The 18,431-nt window shown below is 52.0% G+C and overlaps 2 protein-coding genes across 7 annotated transcripts in view; one reads left to right on the forward strand and one right to left on the reverse strand.

Annotated features, from left to right (window-relative positions):
- The window catches only part of NECAB2 (N-terminal EF-hand calcium binding protein 2), a 52,551-nt gene extending 38,751 nt beyond the window's left edge, over nucleotides 1-13,800 (forward strand). For 3 of the 6 annotated variants that reach the window (XM_085235274.1, XM_085235273.1, XM_085235276.1), the window contains 8 exons: nucleotides 1,852-1,949; nucleotides 10,346-10,482; nucleotides 11,299-11,417; nucleotides 11,518-11,597; nucleotides 12,163-12,219; nucleotides 12,330-12,442; nucleotides 12,604-12,681; nucleotides 12,996-13,224. In XM_085235274.1, coding sequence (XP_085091400.1) covers nucleotides 1,852-1,949; nucleotides 10,346-10,482; nucleotides 11,299-11,417; nucleotides 11,518-11,597; nucleotides 12,163-12,219; nucleotides 12,330-12,442; nucleotides 12,604-12,681; nucleotides 12,996-13,224 — 911 coding nt within the window. Of the gene's footprint in view, nucleotides 1-1,851; nucleotides 1,950-10,345; nucleotides 10,483-11,298; nucleotides 11,422-11,470; nucleotides 11,598-12,162; nucleotides 12,220-12,329; nucleotides 12,443-12,603; nucleotides 12,682-12,995 lie in introns of all 6 variants that reach the window. The other 3 variants (XM_085235278.1, XM_085235275.1, XM_085235277.1) reach the window with 3 other exon arrangements.
- Nucleotides 10,074-17,394, reverse strand: SLC38A8 (solute carrier family 38 member 8). The gene is made up of 11 exons (XM_085235191.1): nucleotides 17,247-17,394; nucleotides 16,471-16,698; nucleotides 16,257-16,401; nucleotides 16,086-16,190; nucleotides 15,860-15,917; nucleotides 15,618-15,732; nucleotides 15,352-15,499; nucleotides 15,070-15,269; nucleotides 14,912-14,963; nucleotides 10,890-13,965; nucleotides 10,074-10,393 (listed from the first exon to the last, which is right to left on the reverse strand). The coding sequence occupies exons 1-10, from the start codon at nucleotides 17,392-17,394 to the stop codon at nucleotides 13,869-13,871; spliced, it is 1,296 nt and encodes a 431-aa protein (XP_085091317.1). The 3' UTR covers nucleotides 10,074-10,393; nucleotides 10,890-13,868.
- Between the last annotated feature and the right edge of the window lie 1,037 nt (nucleotides 17,395-18,431).

Below are 18,431 nucleotides of genomic sequence, written 5' to 3' on the forward strand. Positions count from 1 at the left end.
CAGTGTGCCATCTACCCTTTTCCTGACCATCTCCAGGAATGCTGACTCCACCATATCCCTGGACAGCCTGTGCCAATTCCCTCTTAGACAGGAGGAAAAACAAGAATGTGGTGTATAATAGTAATAATGTGTTTATCCTTGGGCAAAACTCTGTGTCTCATAGCAGGCTGACCAAGGTGCTTCTTGGTGCACATCCCTTGAATCACAAATTAAAGACCAAAAAGAACCCCATAGTCATGTTTGTTCCACACCTCTGCAGGAAAGGAAGCTGCCAGGAAAGGAGGGAGATGAACCATTAGCTCCTGTGGGAAGCAGGGGGAAGGTTCAAGGTCCAGCCTATATGCATTATCTGCTGCATGCCTGCCACCATCCACCACTTTTGGTGTACTTGATGCTTTTCCAAGAATTACTTTAAGTATAAGGCCTCAGTCTGGCAACAGTGGAAGCTGCAATGTCTCTCAGGGTTGGCAGATTGGGCAGCTTGTGGAGCTCCCTGACCCGAGAGAGCTTCCAGTGACAGGGCAGCTTGCATAGCTGAGCACACCTTGAACTCAAAGGTAGAGTCACCCAACTGCATATGCACCTCCAATTTAAATAAAATACACTGATATTGCAACAGCAAACAGACCAGCAACACAAGTCATGCTCTGTGAGTGGAGATGTACATCATCCCATGGTGGGCAATGCACACTTTGACAGCATCCCATTGTCTCCCACAGATGTGGGACCAGGAGCAGTGCTGTGCAGGGCAGAAGGAGCTGCTCCTATGTGTTCCGTGAGTGAATGAAGCTAAGGCTATAGAAGTGCATAGCTGGAAGCTGCAAAAGTGAACACTGCTCTCTTTCCACATCGTTAGTGCTCTCAAGAGCCGTGCTCTGCCCACAGGAGCTCATCTGTCCTGAAAAGTACTTTTATTTCAGGATTTATAAGAAGAGTTTTCCTCTGCCTTTAAAAATGTACGCTTTTTTTTTTTATTTTTCCCCAAGTAAACTAATAATAAGAGGAACAACAAAAAAAAGCACGCTGCAGTGAGAACATACTGCTTGGCTCAGAGCAGAGCAGCAAACAGCTGCTGTCAATTACATTGTGACATTCCTGTTTCTGCCAAAATCTTCTTCCCCTTGGATGTGTTGAGGGCTGTAAACAGCTATAGGCACTGCTAATTAAGCCAAGAGAACCTAATTAGTGGGATTGCTTCCTGGAATGTATTTCTTGTTGCATTCAGTAGAAGTGTCACCGTGGTGTGAATCCTCAGTCTGAGCGCTGAGGAGCAGCGCTGGTGGAGCCAAGAAATAGCTTTCAGCTGCCTCGTGTGTCAGTTGTACCCAAAGGGTTCATTCAGTGCCTGTGCTGCCCCACACTGTTGTCACTGCAGACATTGGCCTTAGGGACTCAAGCTCACAAACGAAACCACACCATGGCTGCCTGGGAACACACTGCGTAACTGTGATGTGGGGCTGTGAATGGGATGGGAATGCAGGGGGAGGATGTCTGGCCAGGTCCTCACTGGCACAAATCTGTTTGTCATTTGGATGCTTTGGCTGTCAAGGGAATTTCTCTTGAGATCTCTCTCTCTCTGTTGCAAACAAGAGGAAGTGTTCAAATGCAGAAGTGGGGAAAAAAAATAAAGCGTCATTTTTGATGGCAGCTGCTCTGTGTTACAGCTCTGTTTTACCATAACCCAACCTTTCTCATCCCTTCAGGATAAGTTGTGTTTTAGGATCAGGGCCTAGGGAGTGAAAACACACCCAGAATCACCCTCTGATTTTCCTTTCCTTCAATAAATAGACATTGTTGTGTTGTGTGGCCTTGGATTTAATCCACTCTTCCCATCATGTCCTTTTTCCCCAGACTATTTTGCCAATCACATGGGAGACTACGAAGATGTCCTGGCCTCACTGGAGACCCTGAACCTCTCCATCCTGAAGGCAATGGACTACACCAAGCGCGTGAGTGCCCGGCTCTGCCCTGCTCCTTGGCAGGGCAGTGTTCACATATAGCCATGCACCAAGAACCTGGGCTAGCAGTGCTGTGTGTTTGAAGGATCGGAGACTAAAAAAAGAGGACTGCTTATGCATTCCAGCACAAAATCAGAGAGATCATGATGCATTTTGGATGTGTTTTGTACACTCCAAAGACTATTTCTTCTTCACAAAAATTGCCATTGCCACTTTCCCACTTAGAGTGAAGAGCCTGATTTCCTTCTCTATTGTAAATCCATCCCTTTGGATGTTTGTGAGGCGGGTCACATGGCAAGGACAGATCCACATTTCACTCATTAGTGTCTTTCTATAATAAACGGAAGGCAAACACTTTTGATCAGACACTGATCTGTCTGAAATGTTTGTGAATTTTTACCAGACATCGTGAGAGGAAGAAAAAAAAAAAACAAAAAAAACAAACTGCAGTAGTTCATTTTTTTTTCTAATTAAATTGCTAGCTCTACTGACACTTCATATATATTCATTATTAGTAAATTTTGTGGCAGTCAGATCTGCCAACAATGATTCGAATACATGTTACCATGCTAATAGAAATCTCAGTAATGCACTCCAACTTTCTGTTGGTATTGCCTTCCACCATTGCTTCTGAATGAGAGTTTAATACATATGACTAATACTTTCCTGCACGTTGAAAGAGGAGGATGTCTCATGCCCTGCTTGTAAATTAGAAACGTGAGCATAAGGATACCAACTTGCACAAGAGCTCTGTTGCAGAACCTTATTCATAGTCCCAACTCACTGCCTTCATCAGTGCACTGTTCTCCCCCTTGATTGAGTAACCTGGGGCAGGATTCATCTGCCCTAATTGCAAAGTCTGAAGGTTATCTGCCTAACCCTGAGATGTCATGCTCCGAGAGATCAGTGGGAAGGGGTTGGGGGATGCAGAGCACCATGCACATGGGCTCTGACCCATCGAAGGCCGCGAGGCCCCTTGGGGGCAGATGGAGAGATGGACAGATGTCTACAATCAGGTGGGAGGGCAGCCCCAGCACTTCACTGTTACCTTTTGTCAACCAAGCAGTGCTGCTCCTCACTGCTTTGGGAAGGCAAGCAAGGAGCTGGCAAATTAGGATTTCATGAAAAACATCAGCCCTTGCAGTGATTTTGTGAACAAAGTGATACAAACCTGATCAATGAATTATTCAAAAAACAGGCACTTTGTTCAAGGAAGGAACTGGGGAAAAAAAATAAAGATAGGAAGAAAAGACAGAAAATAAGCTGGTTTAGGTGGGAGAGAAACTCATCTTCAGTTCTTAGATAGCAAAGGCATCCTGGCAACTTTAATTACATGCAGCAATGCCTTAATTCTGGAGACGTTTTCATAGAAATGTTCAGGATTGCAGAGACTCTGTGACATTCACCCTGTACAACCCTTTGGCTGCAGGTTTGTTAGGGACACGCAGACTGACAGCACACACAGCAGTGCACTGCAGCTGCACCCAGGGAGGTGTTGGTGCCCAATGGGAGCAGTTGGAAATGTTCCTAATTCTCTTCCTCTCTCCCCAGTTCTTAACAGTACTCTGCAAACACAAAGCCTGACTTCCTTATTGCCACACTCCTGATGAGAGGTGCCTTGTGCTCTCAGAGGGGCCAATAACCGTGGCATTTAATTGCTGTTTGTATTTCTCACCTTAAAAGACAACTGATTATTTCTTGTTCGTAAGAAGAGAAAGCAGCAATTATCTTGTGCTGGAGGAGCTCACAAAGTATCAGCAGTGATCAGATTCGGTGGTGGAAGGTCTCATACAGCAAAACAAGATCTGTTATTGTAATTATTTTCCGATACAAAGATGACCATGCTGTGTTCAGTGACTGCCAATGACTGTGCAAAATGCAAAGTTAAATTGGAAAGAATGGAAATGAACTTCCGAGATCTAAAAAAAGCCAACAGGAGGATATGTTCTCATACAACCCTAAGAAGATGCTTCATGGCACAGTGGGCAAATACCAGAGCCAAAGTGGCCTTGCATGTGGCAGGGATCCATGATCCATGAGATTCATGATCTGTGTGTTCCCTTCCAACCCTGGCCATTCTGTGATTCTGTGATTCTGTGGGTTGAGTGGAGCAAGGAATCGTTGCTGGGGCCATGCTGTGCTGGTCACTGGAAAGCCCAAGGGTTGGTACGTTACACACCTCTCTTGCACCCAAGCCACCTTTCCTACAAGAACCCTTGTTCAGATAAGAGAATTTGTAGATCATAAAGGTCTGCTTTCTCTAAGTGGACAACAGCTGATCCATCAACAACTTATTGCAACGCAGATAGACTGGCCAACAGAAATTAGATATGTCATTTTAATTTATGCAAATGCAATGCATTCCAGTGCCCAATTGCTGTCATGTATCCTTTCCATTGTTGAGGAAATGACTGTGTGCCTGATTTCCCTGGGGTCTGTGAGCAGGATGCTCTCCTGCAGCTCTCACTCAGCGCAGGAGGCCAGCACAGCAGCTGATTTCACTCCCCCAACACCCACCTCCAAAGCCAGCAGGTTTGGAGCCCAGTAATGTCTCCTCATGCCTTGCAATTAACATCTAGAAATAAAACAGCACTAGGCACAGTTGTGGCTCACCCATCACCTTTCTCCAGCAGCAGTGCCTGCAGAGGAGCAGGCAACACCGTGCACCATCTGTTTCTGTACTCAATGCTAAAAAGAAGGGATGTGGCATTTGTTTTGTTTCATTGCATAGTCCAGAGCAGCAATATATAGTGGTCTTGTTTGCACTCTTACTTGCTAAAATTAAGTTTACCAGATATGTGTTCCTTTTTTCAGTCACTCTCATTCTCATTTCAGGAGAGGGTTTCACCTAACAGTTTCTCAGGCACTGCTGTATGTTAACTAAAACCTGCTTTCCCTTTCTATGTAAGATGTGGGCTGACAGTGACACCTGGGAAATGGATTGGTGAGAGCCAATGACCTGTAATCTGAATGAAATATTTTTGTTCAGAACTGCTGAATGATTTCAATATTGATTTGTATAACAAGATAACTAAATGATGTGGATTTCTGTAAAAGTTGTGCAGCTGTATTTTCCAGGAATAACCTAAGAGGAAACAAGACATTCATTCAGCCTCCCAGAAAGCATTTCCAAGCAGATTTCACCAGAAATCCCAGCAGAAGGGGTATTTCACTTCTGCAGGAACTGAATTTTCCCCAGCTTTCCTGCTCGGGCTCCAGAGCATAAATCAATTCTCCATGCAATGCCATCCAGAGCACTCTCCTTGCCAGACCATAGGGCCACGTGCCACTTCCAGCCGGGCTGCCAAGCTCAGCAGGGAGATGCAGCTTGAGAAGGGCTCTCCTGGAGCTTGTTTTTAAACTAATATGTTTATTCACTGCTACGCTGCCTGTCACTGCAAAATTCATGTTCCCCTTCTCACTGCAAGAGAGAAGAGCATCTTCTCTGGAGATCCTGCTGACCGTGCCTTTGTAGACTTCCTGTAGGGTAGGGTCTTCTCTCAGCAGTTTGCAGATGTCACCAAGCTGAGTGGTGCACTTGACTTGTAGAAGGAAGAGATGCCATCCAAAGGAACTGTACTGGCTCGGGCGCATGAGAGCCTAATGAGGTTCAACAAGGTGTTGCACTTGGGTGAGGGCAATCCCAGATATGAGTACAGACTGGGAGAAGAACCCTGCTGAGAAGGATGTCGGCATCCTGGAAGATGAAAAGCTGGGCATGAGCCAGCAGCGTGTGCTTGCAGCCCAGAAGACCAACAGCATCTGGGGCTGCATCAACAGAGGGGTAGCAGCAGGACAAGGGAGGGTATTGTCCCCCTTTACTCTGCCCTTGAATGGCTCCATCTGGAGTACTGTGTCCAGGCCTGGGACCTCCAGTACAGGAGGGACAGAGCTGTTGGAGTGGAGGAGGACGTGATGATGGTCAGAGGGCTAGAGCATCTCTCCTATGAAGAAAGGTTGAGAGAGGTGGGCTTGTTCAGTATGGAGTAGAGAAGGCTCTGGGGAGACTTCATTATGATCTTCCAGTACTTGAATGGACCTTATAAGCAGGGAGAAAACCATCATTTTACTTGGGTGTACAGTGATAGGACAAGGAGAAATTACTTTAAATTAAAATAGGGGAAATCTAGTTTTTAGTAAAAAAAATTATTTGTTCAGAGAGCCTATGGGCCCTGGCACAGCTGCCCATAGAGATGTGGGTGCCCCATCCCTGGAGTTGCTCAGGGCCAGGCCAGATGGGACCCCGGACAGACTGGTCTGCGGGGGCACCCAGCCCACAGGGTTTGAACTAGAAGATCTTTAAGGTCACCTCCAAACCAAAGCTGTTCTATGGTTCTAGGGTTCCCCTTTCCTCCCCTCCCACCTGAAGGCCATTGCTTGTGAAGTCAGATAAGTTGTGTGGTCAGAGGACAACTACATGGATGAGGTGTAAAAACGCCATTCTGTGGCATCCTATGTATCGAGATGTGTATTCTGTATATGGGAAGTTCCTCTAATAACAAGGAGAAAGACAATCTGCAGCAAATTTCACAGGAAGGGCACTGCAGGAGGTGACAGGAGATGTCAAGAGGAGTGACGCTGAGCTGTCCTCATTGGGTACTGCCTTCCCCTGGGGACAGTCCCCTGCCCCCAGCCCTGGCCTCAAAACACAGCTGGAGAGGGGAACCTATGCAGTCTGAAAGAGCTCTTCAACAGCACAGTTTGATGGGATTTATAAGGGAGGAATTTATAATCGTTATTTTTTAAATCCATGCAGTGTCATAGTTCCTTTTATCTGAACAGTTGTCTCATTTGTTTTCCTCCTGTTTCAAGAAGGCTGAGGGTCTTTCATATGGTAATGTTCTCATTTATCAAATATTTCAGTGTCTGTTCTCCTCAGGTTTCTGCTACTGATTACGTGCCAGCCAATCAGCTCTCAGCCTCCACTTCTGAAGGGAGTTAGGAGCGCGGAGCGGGGAAGGAGCAAGAGGAAGGTCTGGGTGTTATTCTATTTACAAGACAAAATCTCTTGGAAAAAAGCAGTCAATTATGAGTGAGGAATTAGAATTGCCATTCTGAGGCAGCATTGCTCTACATGCCTGATTTGTGAAGTGTTGGGTGGTGGGAGATAACCCTGCAACCACCCAGGGGGAGGTTGGATACAGCTGCTTCATGGCCATGCCAATAGGTTTTCCTGTAGGTTGGTTTGGATTATTTTTTTTTTTTAAGAAACAATTAAAGGAATATTTGGTTTTGCTTGAGCAGCCTCATCAGCTCAGAGCTTTGACTCCATTAGTGTGCTTTAGCTGGGGTTGGTGTTCTTAGCAACTGGAGAGGCTGCCAGGTCTCTGAGCTCAGCAAATGTCACCCAGTTTGGCCACTGTCACCCAAAGGCAGTGCTGGGAATGTTGGCACTCAGTGCTGAGGCCAGCAAGGCAAAGAGCTGCGACAGGGCTCTCAGCGCCCATGAGCATCATTTATATTTCACATCCTAGAGTCTTAACGAGATGAATGGTGACCTTTAGAAATGCCAGCAGAGAGGCTTTGAGATGCTCAACAACATCGACAATCTCCTTTTTCAGCCATTTGATACCCGCAGGAATATGGTTACTGGAGCCCTATTTTGGGGACCAGTTCATGACTCCAGCGAGGGAGGTTTGTCTCCAGTGTCAGCAGGTCCAAGAGCTCATGGCACCAAAATTACAGCCTGGGTTTCCACAGGCAAATGGTGGCAAGGTGCTTTATTTCATCTGTGCCAGAATTTCAAGCTGCAGAGAAAATGTACTCTTATGGTGAGTCTCAGGAGACACTGAAGCCCAGCACAGCATAAAGCGAGGTTCAGCATCTCCTGTCAGACTTCTGCCTCTGCAATTCACTTCTCTAATACAAACGAGGACCTGCTGCTAATTAGCACCATCAGACCAGGCTTGCAAGCACAGTGCTGCGCGGCAGGGCAGTATCTCTGGTACCAAAGCCTTTCTAGTGTTGAACTAATGAACCAACTGGATGAAAAAGAAAAGCTTTCTGAGATATACCCCTCCAGGATCTCCTGTCACAAAGCAGCAATTATTTTATTATCCCCATAAATATTTTAACTTCCTGGGCAAAAGAAGAAGGAAATATCTCTTCGGGGTGGAATTAATAAGACCAAACCTCATTACATTTCCCTGCGACAGGCTAACGAATGTTTTAATAAGACCATGGGAAGGATTCCTCTGGAGTTGGTCATCTTAATGACTTGTTTTTACAATGCCAAAGGGGACATTTACTCCAGCAGAGCTGGAGTGCAAATGTCACAGCTGGGCTAGCAGATGGCCACAGTTATTTGTTAAATGAGAGGAAAAGAGAAAAAATCATTGATTTTAATTTCAGAGCTATTGGTCTTGGACCCACGTGAAACTCCTGCTCATATCTGTAGTGGCCTCAAAAGCACTGAGGTGTTAGTGGAGGTAAAGAACTGCTTTTTGGGAGGAAACAAGGGTGGCTTTGGGGAACAACCTGGATTCATCCTTGTGGCTGTGAGGGAGCGCTCCCTGGGATGCTCTGAGCCCCTTAGCACTGTACCCAGAGCTCTATAGCTGCTCAGGCTGTGAAAAGCACAGTTCAAGAAAATCATCCTGAAATCACTTTTAACACACTGGGATTTTAATAGCTCTGCAATCAGCTGTTTATCTCAGCAGCAAGCAGCTGCTTTTTAAGCTCCCTTGTTTCTAGCCTGATGGCTTACCTGTACCCACAAAGACACAGTGCTTCCAGTTCTTCCCATGGAGACAGCAGGATCACGGCGCTGTGGGTTTTCACTGACAACTATATCAAACCAGTGACTACAGGAGAGGGCAGAGACAAGCTTCTCAGGATGAACACTTCTACAGGAGAAGCCTGTGGAAATGCCACAGAGAGATTTGTGGCTCATTAAGAACTGAGCATTACTTTTATACTTTGTTAGGCAATAGGTCATCTGGTGTCCCAGGGCAGGGAACACCAACACAAAGCACGTGTATAGTCCACACCTTCTTAAAACCTTTTGTTTTCCAAAAGGAGCAGGCTTGTGTGCCTGACTTGATGAGAAATTGTGCAGTGGTGCTGGTAGGATGCAAGCAATAGAGTCCTGGGGGGCAGCAGGAAATTGGGGGCAAATTACAGCACAGCTCCTGGTTTATTTGATCAATTCATTTTCAGCTTCATAATCGAGACTGTGCACAGCTCAGCCTTTGCCCCAGCACCTGCAATCAGAGCAGGGCTGGTTGCTGGGGCTTAATCAAAACTCATCTGTAATTATAGCTGAGTCTGCTCAAGTGCCTGATTAATGTATTTATGCCTTGGTTTTGCACAGGCTCCCATGTGCGAGGCCCCAGGGAGGCATCAGTGGTGAGGGGGAAATGCTGAAGAAATGGGTTCAGATCCCAAATGCAATTATGTATTTTTGACGATGAGATTTGTCAATTTAATACCCCTCCCTAGCATGAGTGTGAATACTGGGAGATTGTTCAGAAATCCAGGAATATTTGGGAATGCATCTATCCTTTCCCCCACCCGAATGCTTCGCAAATGTTCCCACACCATGTCCTTGCAGACTGGGGCCTCCCACTGAAAACCATTTAATTCACCCCATTGAAGCCCTCTTTGGGAAACCTGCTCCTTTTCACAGCAGCACAGATGAACAACTAGGATTCTTCTGGATGTTTTTGCTGCTATCATGAAATGGGCAGCCTGAGCTGACAGGGGGTTTTGCCATTGCTCTTCCTGTCCTACCCACTTACACCAGGTGGGCACCATCAGTATGGCACCACCCTGCCTTTCTTTTTTACTGATAATTAATTATCAGACATTGTAACATCATGTGATGTGGCCTACTTGGGCTGATGTTGGCCCAGATAGGCTGGGGTGAGACCAGTTGGACTGGTGTTGGGATGGTTAGGGTGGTGCTAGGACAGCGTTGGACTAGTTGGGCTGGTGTCAGTCTGGTTGGGTTTGTGTCAGTCCGGTTGACTGGTGTTGGTAGAGTTGCGCTGGTGTCGATCTGGTTGTTCTGGTATCAGTCCAGTTGTGCCAGTGGCCCATGGGAGGTGGGAGGAGCATGTGGCAGAGCAGCAGAAGGGCTGTGCTGGTGAAGAAATTCCAAGTGCTTTAAGAAAATCAGTTGTGCCATTGTTTATTTCCCCTCTCTAGAGGGTTACCATGGGAGCCTCTATCACACAGAAGTATATATTAAAAAAAAAAAGTAATTTGCTCAATTCAAAGCAATTGGGACAAATCTCTGAAAACCTCTTTGAGGCTGAACAAGGTGAGATGGAACTCTGTTTGGAGCAGGGCTGAAGTAAGATTAGTTTCATTACCTCCTATGTGTTAATTTATCAGTGATTCCCACCAGACCCAGCTGAACATCACCGTGCTGTCCCTGCACACAGGTGTATGAAAGCGGCAGCAATATGGACCAGTTTGTCACCCGGTTCCTGCTGAAGGAGACAGCCAACCAGACCCAGTCACTGCTGAGCTCGGTGGAGAGCGCCGTGGATGCCATTGATGAGCAGACCAACCCCTGCAGGTCCGCCATTGCCCCCTCCCCTCCACCCATGCTTCTCAGCTGGTCTCATTATGAGGGACTTTTACGGGGCTCACGGCCCTGTAAGAGGAAATGGTGGAGGAGCTGCCTTTCCCACCTTCCCCAGGAGCTCTCAGGGCTTTCCTCTGAGCAAAGCCAGCCTTGGGACCTGGCCCACGATGGGCCCATGACCTGGCCCTCTCCATCCCACCCCATTCCCACTCTCTCCCCCATCACATCATATTCATCCCCATCACTGTTCCCCATCCTCAGGGGAGAGCCTGAGGAAGGTGGAGGAGATTGCTTAAAGATTCATCTTAACCAGGGAAATACCAAGGGGTACCTGCAGGATTGCCCAAACAGCCCCAGTTGGGACACTATGGGATGCTGACCAAGTGGCTCTGACATACACAAACTGAGAGGGCCACGGGTGCTGTGGTGCTCTGGTGTCCCCGGACTGTACTGGGAGGAGTGCTCTGAGTGTCTGTTAGTTTCATCTCCCATTGTGGAAGGCTCAGCAAGGCATGGTGCAGAGCAGATGGGAATAGCACGGGCTGGTTGGGAGTGCTGAGAACGAAGTGAGAAACAGAGCTGCTGAAAGCCCTCACTGTCCGTTGTTTTTTGCTGGTGTGTGGACCTTGCTCATCATGAAGGGCATTGGAGCTTTCTTCTCATGGTGAAAATCACTAGGAGGAAAAAACAAAACAAAACAAAACAAAACAAAAAAAAAAAAAAACAAAAAAAAACAAAAAAACGCTGATCTCTTGCATCAGAGGGCCATCAGTGCCTGGCCCATCTCCAGCACCCACTTCCTTGCAGGCAGTGCCCTGGCCCAGCCGGCCTCACGCTGACAGAGTCCTGGTATGACAGCCCTGTGCCCAGCTTCGCACCCCCTGGCCGGATGGTGCCCCGGGGCCACGGGAAGAGCAGCCAGAGCGGTGAGTGGACATAGCTTCTGCTGCCTCAGCAGCCCACAGTGGCATGTTCCCAGGTGTTGGGTGGATGCCCACGGGCACTTTTTGCTCTATGTTCCTGCAGGTGCTCCCAAGCCCAGGCAGGACGGGCTGGAGGGGCAGATCGGCAGGCTGGCCGCACTCATTGGCAGGCTGGAGGACAAGGTAGGGACTGTGCTTGCCCGGCATCGCCCTGGCCACCTGGCAAGAGTGCCAAAGGCTTTGCTTAAGCTTCATGTTCCTATAGATGAAGGCATTGAAGCATCTCACAGAGGCAGTGTTACTCCATCTAGGGACAGGCAGAGGGAATACTGAGGTACCGGAGGTGTTTCCAAAACCCTCAAGGTTTGCCAAACTCTTTCAAGGCAGAAGGGTGTGGGACAATGATTTCTCTTGGGAGAAATGCAGTGTTGGCAATTCTAGGGCAGATGGGGTGATGTGAGGCCATGTGCCAAGTCCCTGGCCTATGCCTCACCAAGGTCTCCATTGTGCCATGCGTCCCCAGATATCAGCTCACATCTGGTGCTTCTCATGGGCACAGGCTGGGCTTCTTCAAGCTTCCAGTGTATCCGGGGCAGGAAGTGACTCCATCCCCCTCATCCCTTATGGGGCACTGCTGCCCCCAAACCACTCCAATGCTCCTCCTTCACCAGGACTCTCTCAGTGGCTGTCCCCAAGCAGTGGACACCCAGAGGGACACACTGCCCCATCCTCCCTTTCCCCTCTGCAGACTCTCTGGTTTGACCTGCACCAGCGGCTGTCAGATAGCGAGAGCACAGCTTGCACGGTGAGCATGTGGCCGTGCCACCATCATCACCCCATGGTGCCCCTGCACGATGACCCTGGGTGGGATGTTGCACACATCAGGTCTCACATGCTGCTCTGTCTCCCCTCCAGTACCTCCTTCTGGTACGGGACGAGATGACGGTGTCACACAAGCACTTGGGAGAGTTCTGCAGCTCCCTGAAGCAGTACCTGAAAAGCGTGGCTGGGGAGCGAGACTGCTTCCAGTGGGTACCGGGGGGGGGGCACTGGGAATGGGGTCAGCGGGAGGTTGGGAACTGGGGGCACCCTCAGTGGCTGCAAGGACAACAGCTGGGGGTGCCCCCATGGGGAAGGCCGTGGGCCCAGGGATGCCCACAACGGCTCACCCTCACCCCACCACTGCCAGTGTCACTGCAGTCAAGCTGCCCGACGGAGTCACCTTCATCGTCTATGAGTTTTGGGAGACCGAGGAGGACTGGAAGAGGTATAGTGGGATGGGTGGGAAGCTGCCAGTTGGGGGGGTTGGAGAAGCTTGGTGGAGTGAGAGCAGGCTGAGCCTTGGCTGAGCCCATGCCTTGGACATGTGGGGAGAGTCTGCTGTCCCCTTTCTGGTGGCAGGAGTGGGTGTCCCTATGTGTCTGCAGGGTTTGGGCAGGCTGGATGGACAAGTGGGGTTGGATGGTGAAGGGATGGGGGCATGAGGGAGAGCACGGGGAGCAGAGATCTGGCTTCTTTCCTCAGAGTGTGGGATGATTTGGGGGGGACAGGATGGTGATTCTGCGCTGTAACACACCACAGGCACCTGCAGAGTGCCACCTGCAAAGGCTTCCAGCATGTCAAGGTGGATGCGCTGAGCCAGCCTGAGGCCATCTCCAGCGTGGCTGTGCCAGGTAGGACCCGGGGTGGGGCCACAAGCAACCCCTGGGCAGTGGGGAGCACAGTGGGTGGTGGAGCTGAAGGGATGTGTGCTGGGGTGACATTGAGTGACTCCAAGAGATTTCCCCTGCAGCTGCCTGGTGCACCCTGAGCCAAGACTGACCGTGCAGGGACCTGGCTGCGCCCCCCACCTCCTGCCAGGCACTGTCCCCCCCATTGTGTTGGCCAGAGGGGAGTGTGATTGTCACCTGTCTGCAGCAAAGGAACTCCTCTTGTCCCCCATCAGCAGCACCTCACCCTCAGCTGCCCCATGCCTGGGGCACCTCTCCCTACATGGGGTAGGCTCTTTGGGGCCTGGGAAGGGGTGGTGATGAGGTGGATATGGTGGGAGCAGACCCCTCGGTATGCAGGAAGTGCGTATTGGGGTCTCTGATGAGTAGACCCAACACAAGGGAGGGAAGAGGGATCAAGATCTGCAGGGCACATGGGGCTCCAGTGGGGTGGAGGTGGGTGCCTTGCAGGGCCGGGGGTGGCTGCTCCCCCAGCCCAAGGGTCGGTAAGTCTGTGTGTGCCTGTCTGTCTGTCTGTCTGTGCACACTCTGCCCCATCCTGCCCAGCCCCATGGGGGGATGAGAGGGCCTCACAAGGTATCTCCCCCTTTACCCAAGAGTTTATTAACAATAGAACAACAGAATTAATAATACTGAATAAACCATGACGGGAGCCAGCTGCAGTGTGGCTGTGTCTGGGATAGGGTGGTGGGGGATGTGGGAAGACATGGGGCTACACATCCCCTCAACGCAGCAGCCCCATCACAGCCAGGGCAGCACTCTGCCCGCACACAAAGGTGCCCCCCAGCACAGAGACGACACCCCAGGTGATGAGCACAGCCCTGCAGAGACACGAGGGGGGAGGTGGGACACAGTCCCCACTTCAGCAGGGATCAGTCTCCGCAGGGTCCCATGCTGCTCCAGCCCCTGTGCAATGACACATAATGCCTGGTGAGAAGCCTGGCTGCCACCCCGTGGGATGTCCCCATTGTCCTCACTGCACTGCCACTGGGGCAGACTCAGTGGCTGGTGCCACCCTGAGCACCCCAGGTGTGACACTTACCCCCAGGCTGCACTGCTGCTCCATCATGAGGTCACCAGCACCAGGTGGGCAAGGAGCACAGAATGGGGTGGGTGGGGGTCATCTCCCCAGACTGCCCCAGGCACAGCAATGGCTACACGGTGCCCAGTGAGTACCCAAGGGCCACCCTTCATAAAGCACCAAGTCCCTCTGGCCCCCAGCATCTCCAACCCAAACCCTGGAGCTCCATAGGCCCTCCTTCCCTTCCAGTCACCCCTGCAGGCACATCCCTGGCACACGGGACATCCCCTGATAACCTGGGCACATCCCTGAAACTACAACACATCCCTGATGTATGGACACATCCCTGATTAGTGGATACCTTCCCCGTGTATGAGCACAGCTCTGACATCCCTGATACCTGAGCAAATCTCTACTGTGTGTGCACCTCTCCAAATCCTGGGCATATCCCTGGTACACTGGCAATGCAGACACCCAGGCACACCCACAATGCCCATGCATATCCCTCATACCTGAGCATACCCCCAATGCCTTCCCTATACCTGGGCAATGCCCTCACACCAACTCCTCCAACCCACCACAGCCCCCATGTCCCACATTAAGTGCTGCCCCAAATTCTCCTCCCTCCCTCCCCCCCCATAGGGCTCCCACCCCATTGCATATATTCCCACGGGGACCCTGTACCCCAACCATCAACCAGGGGACCCTGTGCCCTGTGCCCTGTCCCACCCCAAGCCTGCACTCACTTTTTGGGTGCCCCAATGGCTTGTGTCCCCGTCATGCACACCAGGCACAGTCCTGCCACCAGCACAGGTGCTCAGCTCCAACCTTGTGGGTACAGAGCCCCAGGAGCAAGACCAAAAGGGCCCTGCAGCCTCCCATCCCTCCCCCTCCCTGTGCCTGCCTGGGAAGATGAAGATGAAGAAAGCACTGATGCCGCCAATGAGCTCGATGACCTTGCCGATGTCAGGGACAAACAAGGCGATGGCGAGTGTGGCAGCCATCCATGAGATGGTCAGTGCCACCCGGCTCTGCCACTCGTGCCTCTCAGACACAAGTGTAGCCCTGAGCTTGGGGTATGCGCACAGGTCCTGCACCACTGACCTGAGTGGTGGAGACAGCTTAGGGAGCGGAGGGACGTGGGAGGAACTGAGGGGATAGGGATGGCCCAGCAATGCCCACTCACCGTCCCAGCAGCACCACAATGGGGTAGATGGTGACGATGGAGACACCAAAGAGCAGGCGGGCAACGATGACAACAGGGTCGTTCCCGGGGTAGGACATCAAGATGTCGGGGGCCACATCCCCGCCAAAGGTCAGGTAGCCATAGAGCCCTGTGGGCAGGGAGGTGGCCATGGGCTGTCACCAGGGTGGGGATAACAGTGCCTCATGCCACCAGCAATGGAAAGGAGAGTGAATCCCCAGGAATAGAAGCGGCAGTGCTGGGATTACCAGTGAGGGAGTAGATGAGGAGGCAGATGAGCATGGAGAGCACAGAAATGGCCACCCAGTGGGAGAAGCTCTGGTTGCGCATGCTGCTGTAGATGGCCACGCAGGCCTCGTGGCACTGCAAGGGGACAGCACAGCCATCTCCCCTCCTGCTGCAGCCCACGGTGGTGTCCCAAGGGACACCTCCTGCCTTCAGCTCCCCAGAGGGAACCCATCCCAACAGCACCCTATGGGTGGGGACATACCTGGAACCCGAAGCAGATGGTGGGGATGACGCTGAACATGGAGGCCCAGGAGGAGGCCCTGCGACACGATGGGGAGGAGGAGCAAAGAACGCCAGGTGCCAGCAGCAGAGGGGACCCCGGTGGCATCAGCCATCCCTCTGCAGAACCTCCCACCTGCCAGTTTGGGAGGGCTGGGGGCTGCTTGCCACCGCTGGGGCGGGTCAGGGGGCCGACGGCGCTGCCTTACCTGGGGGGCCGGGCGGCCTGCGGGAGTCCCAGACTCCCACCCTGCAGGTGGTACTTGAGGACGATGACCAGCGTGAGGTAGCAGGCGGCCAGCGTGCCCAGGATGCTGCAAGGACGGGGCGATCAGGGGCGGGCAGGGCCCAGGGCCCAGGGGGACTCGCGCGGGCCGTACCTGGAGTACTTCTGGAAGCCGATCTCCCTGGGCACGGACAGCGGGAAGATGACCAGGGCGCAGAGCGCCGGGAGGGTGAAGCGCTGATCCACGAACCACGGGGAGCCCTCGCTCAGCGCGCCGGGCGGGTACAGCGAGTCGCACACTGCGGGGACACAGCTGCACCCAGCGCCGCGGGCAGCGCCTGCCTGCCCCTCAGCCCCCAGCAGCTCACGTTTCTCCAGCTGGTCGCCCACCACCCGCAGCAGAGCCACGGCGATCATGAAGAGGTTGACAAGGAAGCAGAGCTCGCAGAGTCTCCCCGCCGCCGGGCCGCACACCGCCCGCACCACGCCTTGGTAGGTGGGCTGGGCGCTGAGTGCCGCCGCGTAGCCCAGCACCGCCAGCCCGCTCACCAGGAACACCAGCGAGCCCTGCGGGACACAGCGGGAGCAGCCGGCCCCTCGTGGGGACGCGCAGAGGGGGTTTGGGTCAGCCCCAGTGCCGACCCATCCCCTTGGCAGTGGCCTCAGAGAGAAGGGGGAAGGCGAGGAAGAAACGGTTCTACGTGGTCCTTTGGGGTTGGATTGGGGTTTTCAGAATATGCAGGGGACCAACAACAAAATTGTGCTTTAGGCTGAGGTACAAACTGACTTTGGTGTAAGAGGTGCAAAGGGTGGCAGCGGTTTCCTTTGTCCTGGCATGGGTTCTGCACACCTTGCAGCAGGAAGGGTCCCAGAGCTCCAGTGACAAACATGGTGTGAAAAGCTGAACCTCTGCTTTCAGCCTCATCCCACTTCTGCCACAACCTCAGCTTCCTTTCGGGCACCAAGATCCCAGCAGAGCCAGGAATGCCCAAACAGGTTCTGCCAACACTGCAACCTCCCTGTCCTCATCACCATCCTTCTCCCCCATTCCTATCCCAGCCCCCATCCTTGTCCATCCCCAACCCCATCCCCGAGGACAGTCCCCATTTTCTTACCAGCTCCACCAGGATGGCAGGCACAGCACCCCCAGCCTTGCTGAACGCCCAGGGGAAGCTGAGCAGCCCGGCACCCAGCGCAGACTTGAGCATGATGAAGACGGCACCAGCAGAGGAGAGCCCAGCACTGCCTGTGTTCCGCAGCCCCAGCAGCGGTCGGCCCTCACCTTCCTCCATCTCTCAACAGTCCAGGAGAGGACTGGGCTGGAGCTTGGCCAGAGAAGCGTGTTCCACTCTGTCCCCCTCCAGCGGTCCCTGTGGGGGTGGGAGTGGGGCTCTGACCCCCGCCTCCATGGGGCTGGCAGGGAGGTACCACGGGGGGGATTCTCCCAAGACCACCCAAGGGAACGGGCATTGCCCCCAGGCTGGGGACCCAGGGACAAGGGGCCTATCCCCCCCTGAATGGGGTGGACATGCCATGGCTTGGTGCAAATGCTCCTGCAAGATCAATATGTGTCATCAGCTACAGGCTCAAAGCGCAGGGTCCCCAGCACCAGCTGACAGCCCCTAATGCATTTTTGATTTCCCAAGTATGTGGCCTTCTGATCTCGGTAAGATGGATAAAGAGACTTTAATCAGCTGCTAGGAGGAATTATGGATGGCTAATTGTGCCTGCCACCTCCATTAAATCTCAGCTGCCTACAGGGCTTAGAACCATTTGAAAGGGTCTTCCAGACCTTCATTAGTTGCACACCAAAGGCTTCGGGAATAATTGGCCTCTATGATCTAGAAATTGGCCACTGGGCTGTAAAATACCAGCCACTGGGAAAGGCCCTTAATTTGGACTGGGGCTTTGATGCAACTTGACTCTGGTCTCAAAGCTGCGCGGGGGCTGTAATCTCTCATTAGCGCTGCGATGAGAGGAGCGAACCTCCTCATTAGTGCCAAAGCAGAGGCACCAAAGCTTTCTGTCTGGAAAGCTTTCCCTCTCCCAGCAAATGAAAGAGACTCAGCCCACCTCCCACACTAGCACAGCAGCCCCGTGTGGGGTTTCTGCAGTCCTTGGTGCTCCCTAACTGGCATTTTTTCCCCCCATCTCCCACTTCCTGTGGCACCCCAGCCTCCAGGCTGACAGCTTCACCCACTGCTGGTCTTCTTTGCAGGTGCCCTCCTCTCTATGATGGAAAAAGTGCTCTGTCTTGTGCAGTTAACTTTCGTCTGAGGTCTAACTCTGTCATCAGAAGTACAAAGGTGTGAATAAACCTTGTTTCAGG

The sequence above is a fragment of the Meleagris gallopavo genome, chromosome 13 (genome assembly GCF_905368555.1).
Source record: "Meleagris gallopavo chromosome 13, MGAL_WU_HG_1.1, whole genome shotgun sequence".
Taxonomy (NCBI): Eukaryota; Metazoa; Chordata; class Aves; order Galliformes; family Phasianidae; genus Meleagris; species Meleagris gallopavo.

Bases quoted from the DNA above. Each gene is read 5' to 3' on its own strand.
- SLC38A8 (XM_085235191.1), bottom strand. From the start codon at position 17,394: ATGGAGGAAGGTGAGGGCCGACCGCTGCTGGGGCTGCGGAACACAGGC. The intron at 15,733-15,859 runs GTATGTCCCCAC...GTCCCCTTGCAG, and splicing joins CCATCTGCTTCGGGTTCCAG to TGCCACGAGGCCTGCGTGGC. The intron at 13,966-14,911 runs GTGAGTGCAGGC...GTGTCTCTGCAG, and splicing joins GCCATTGGGGCACCCAAAAA to GGCTGTGCTCATCACCTGGG.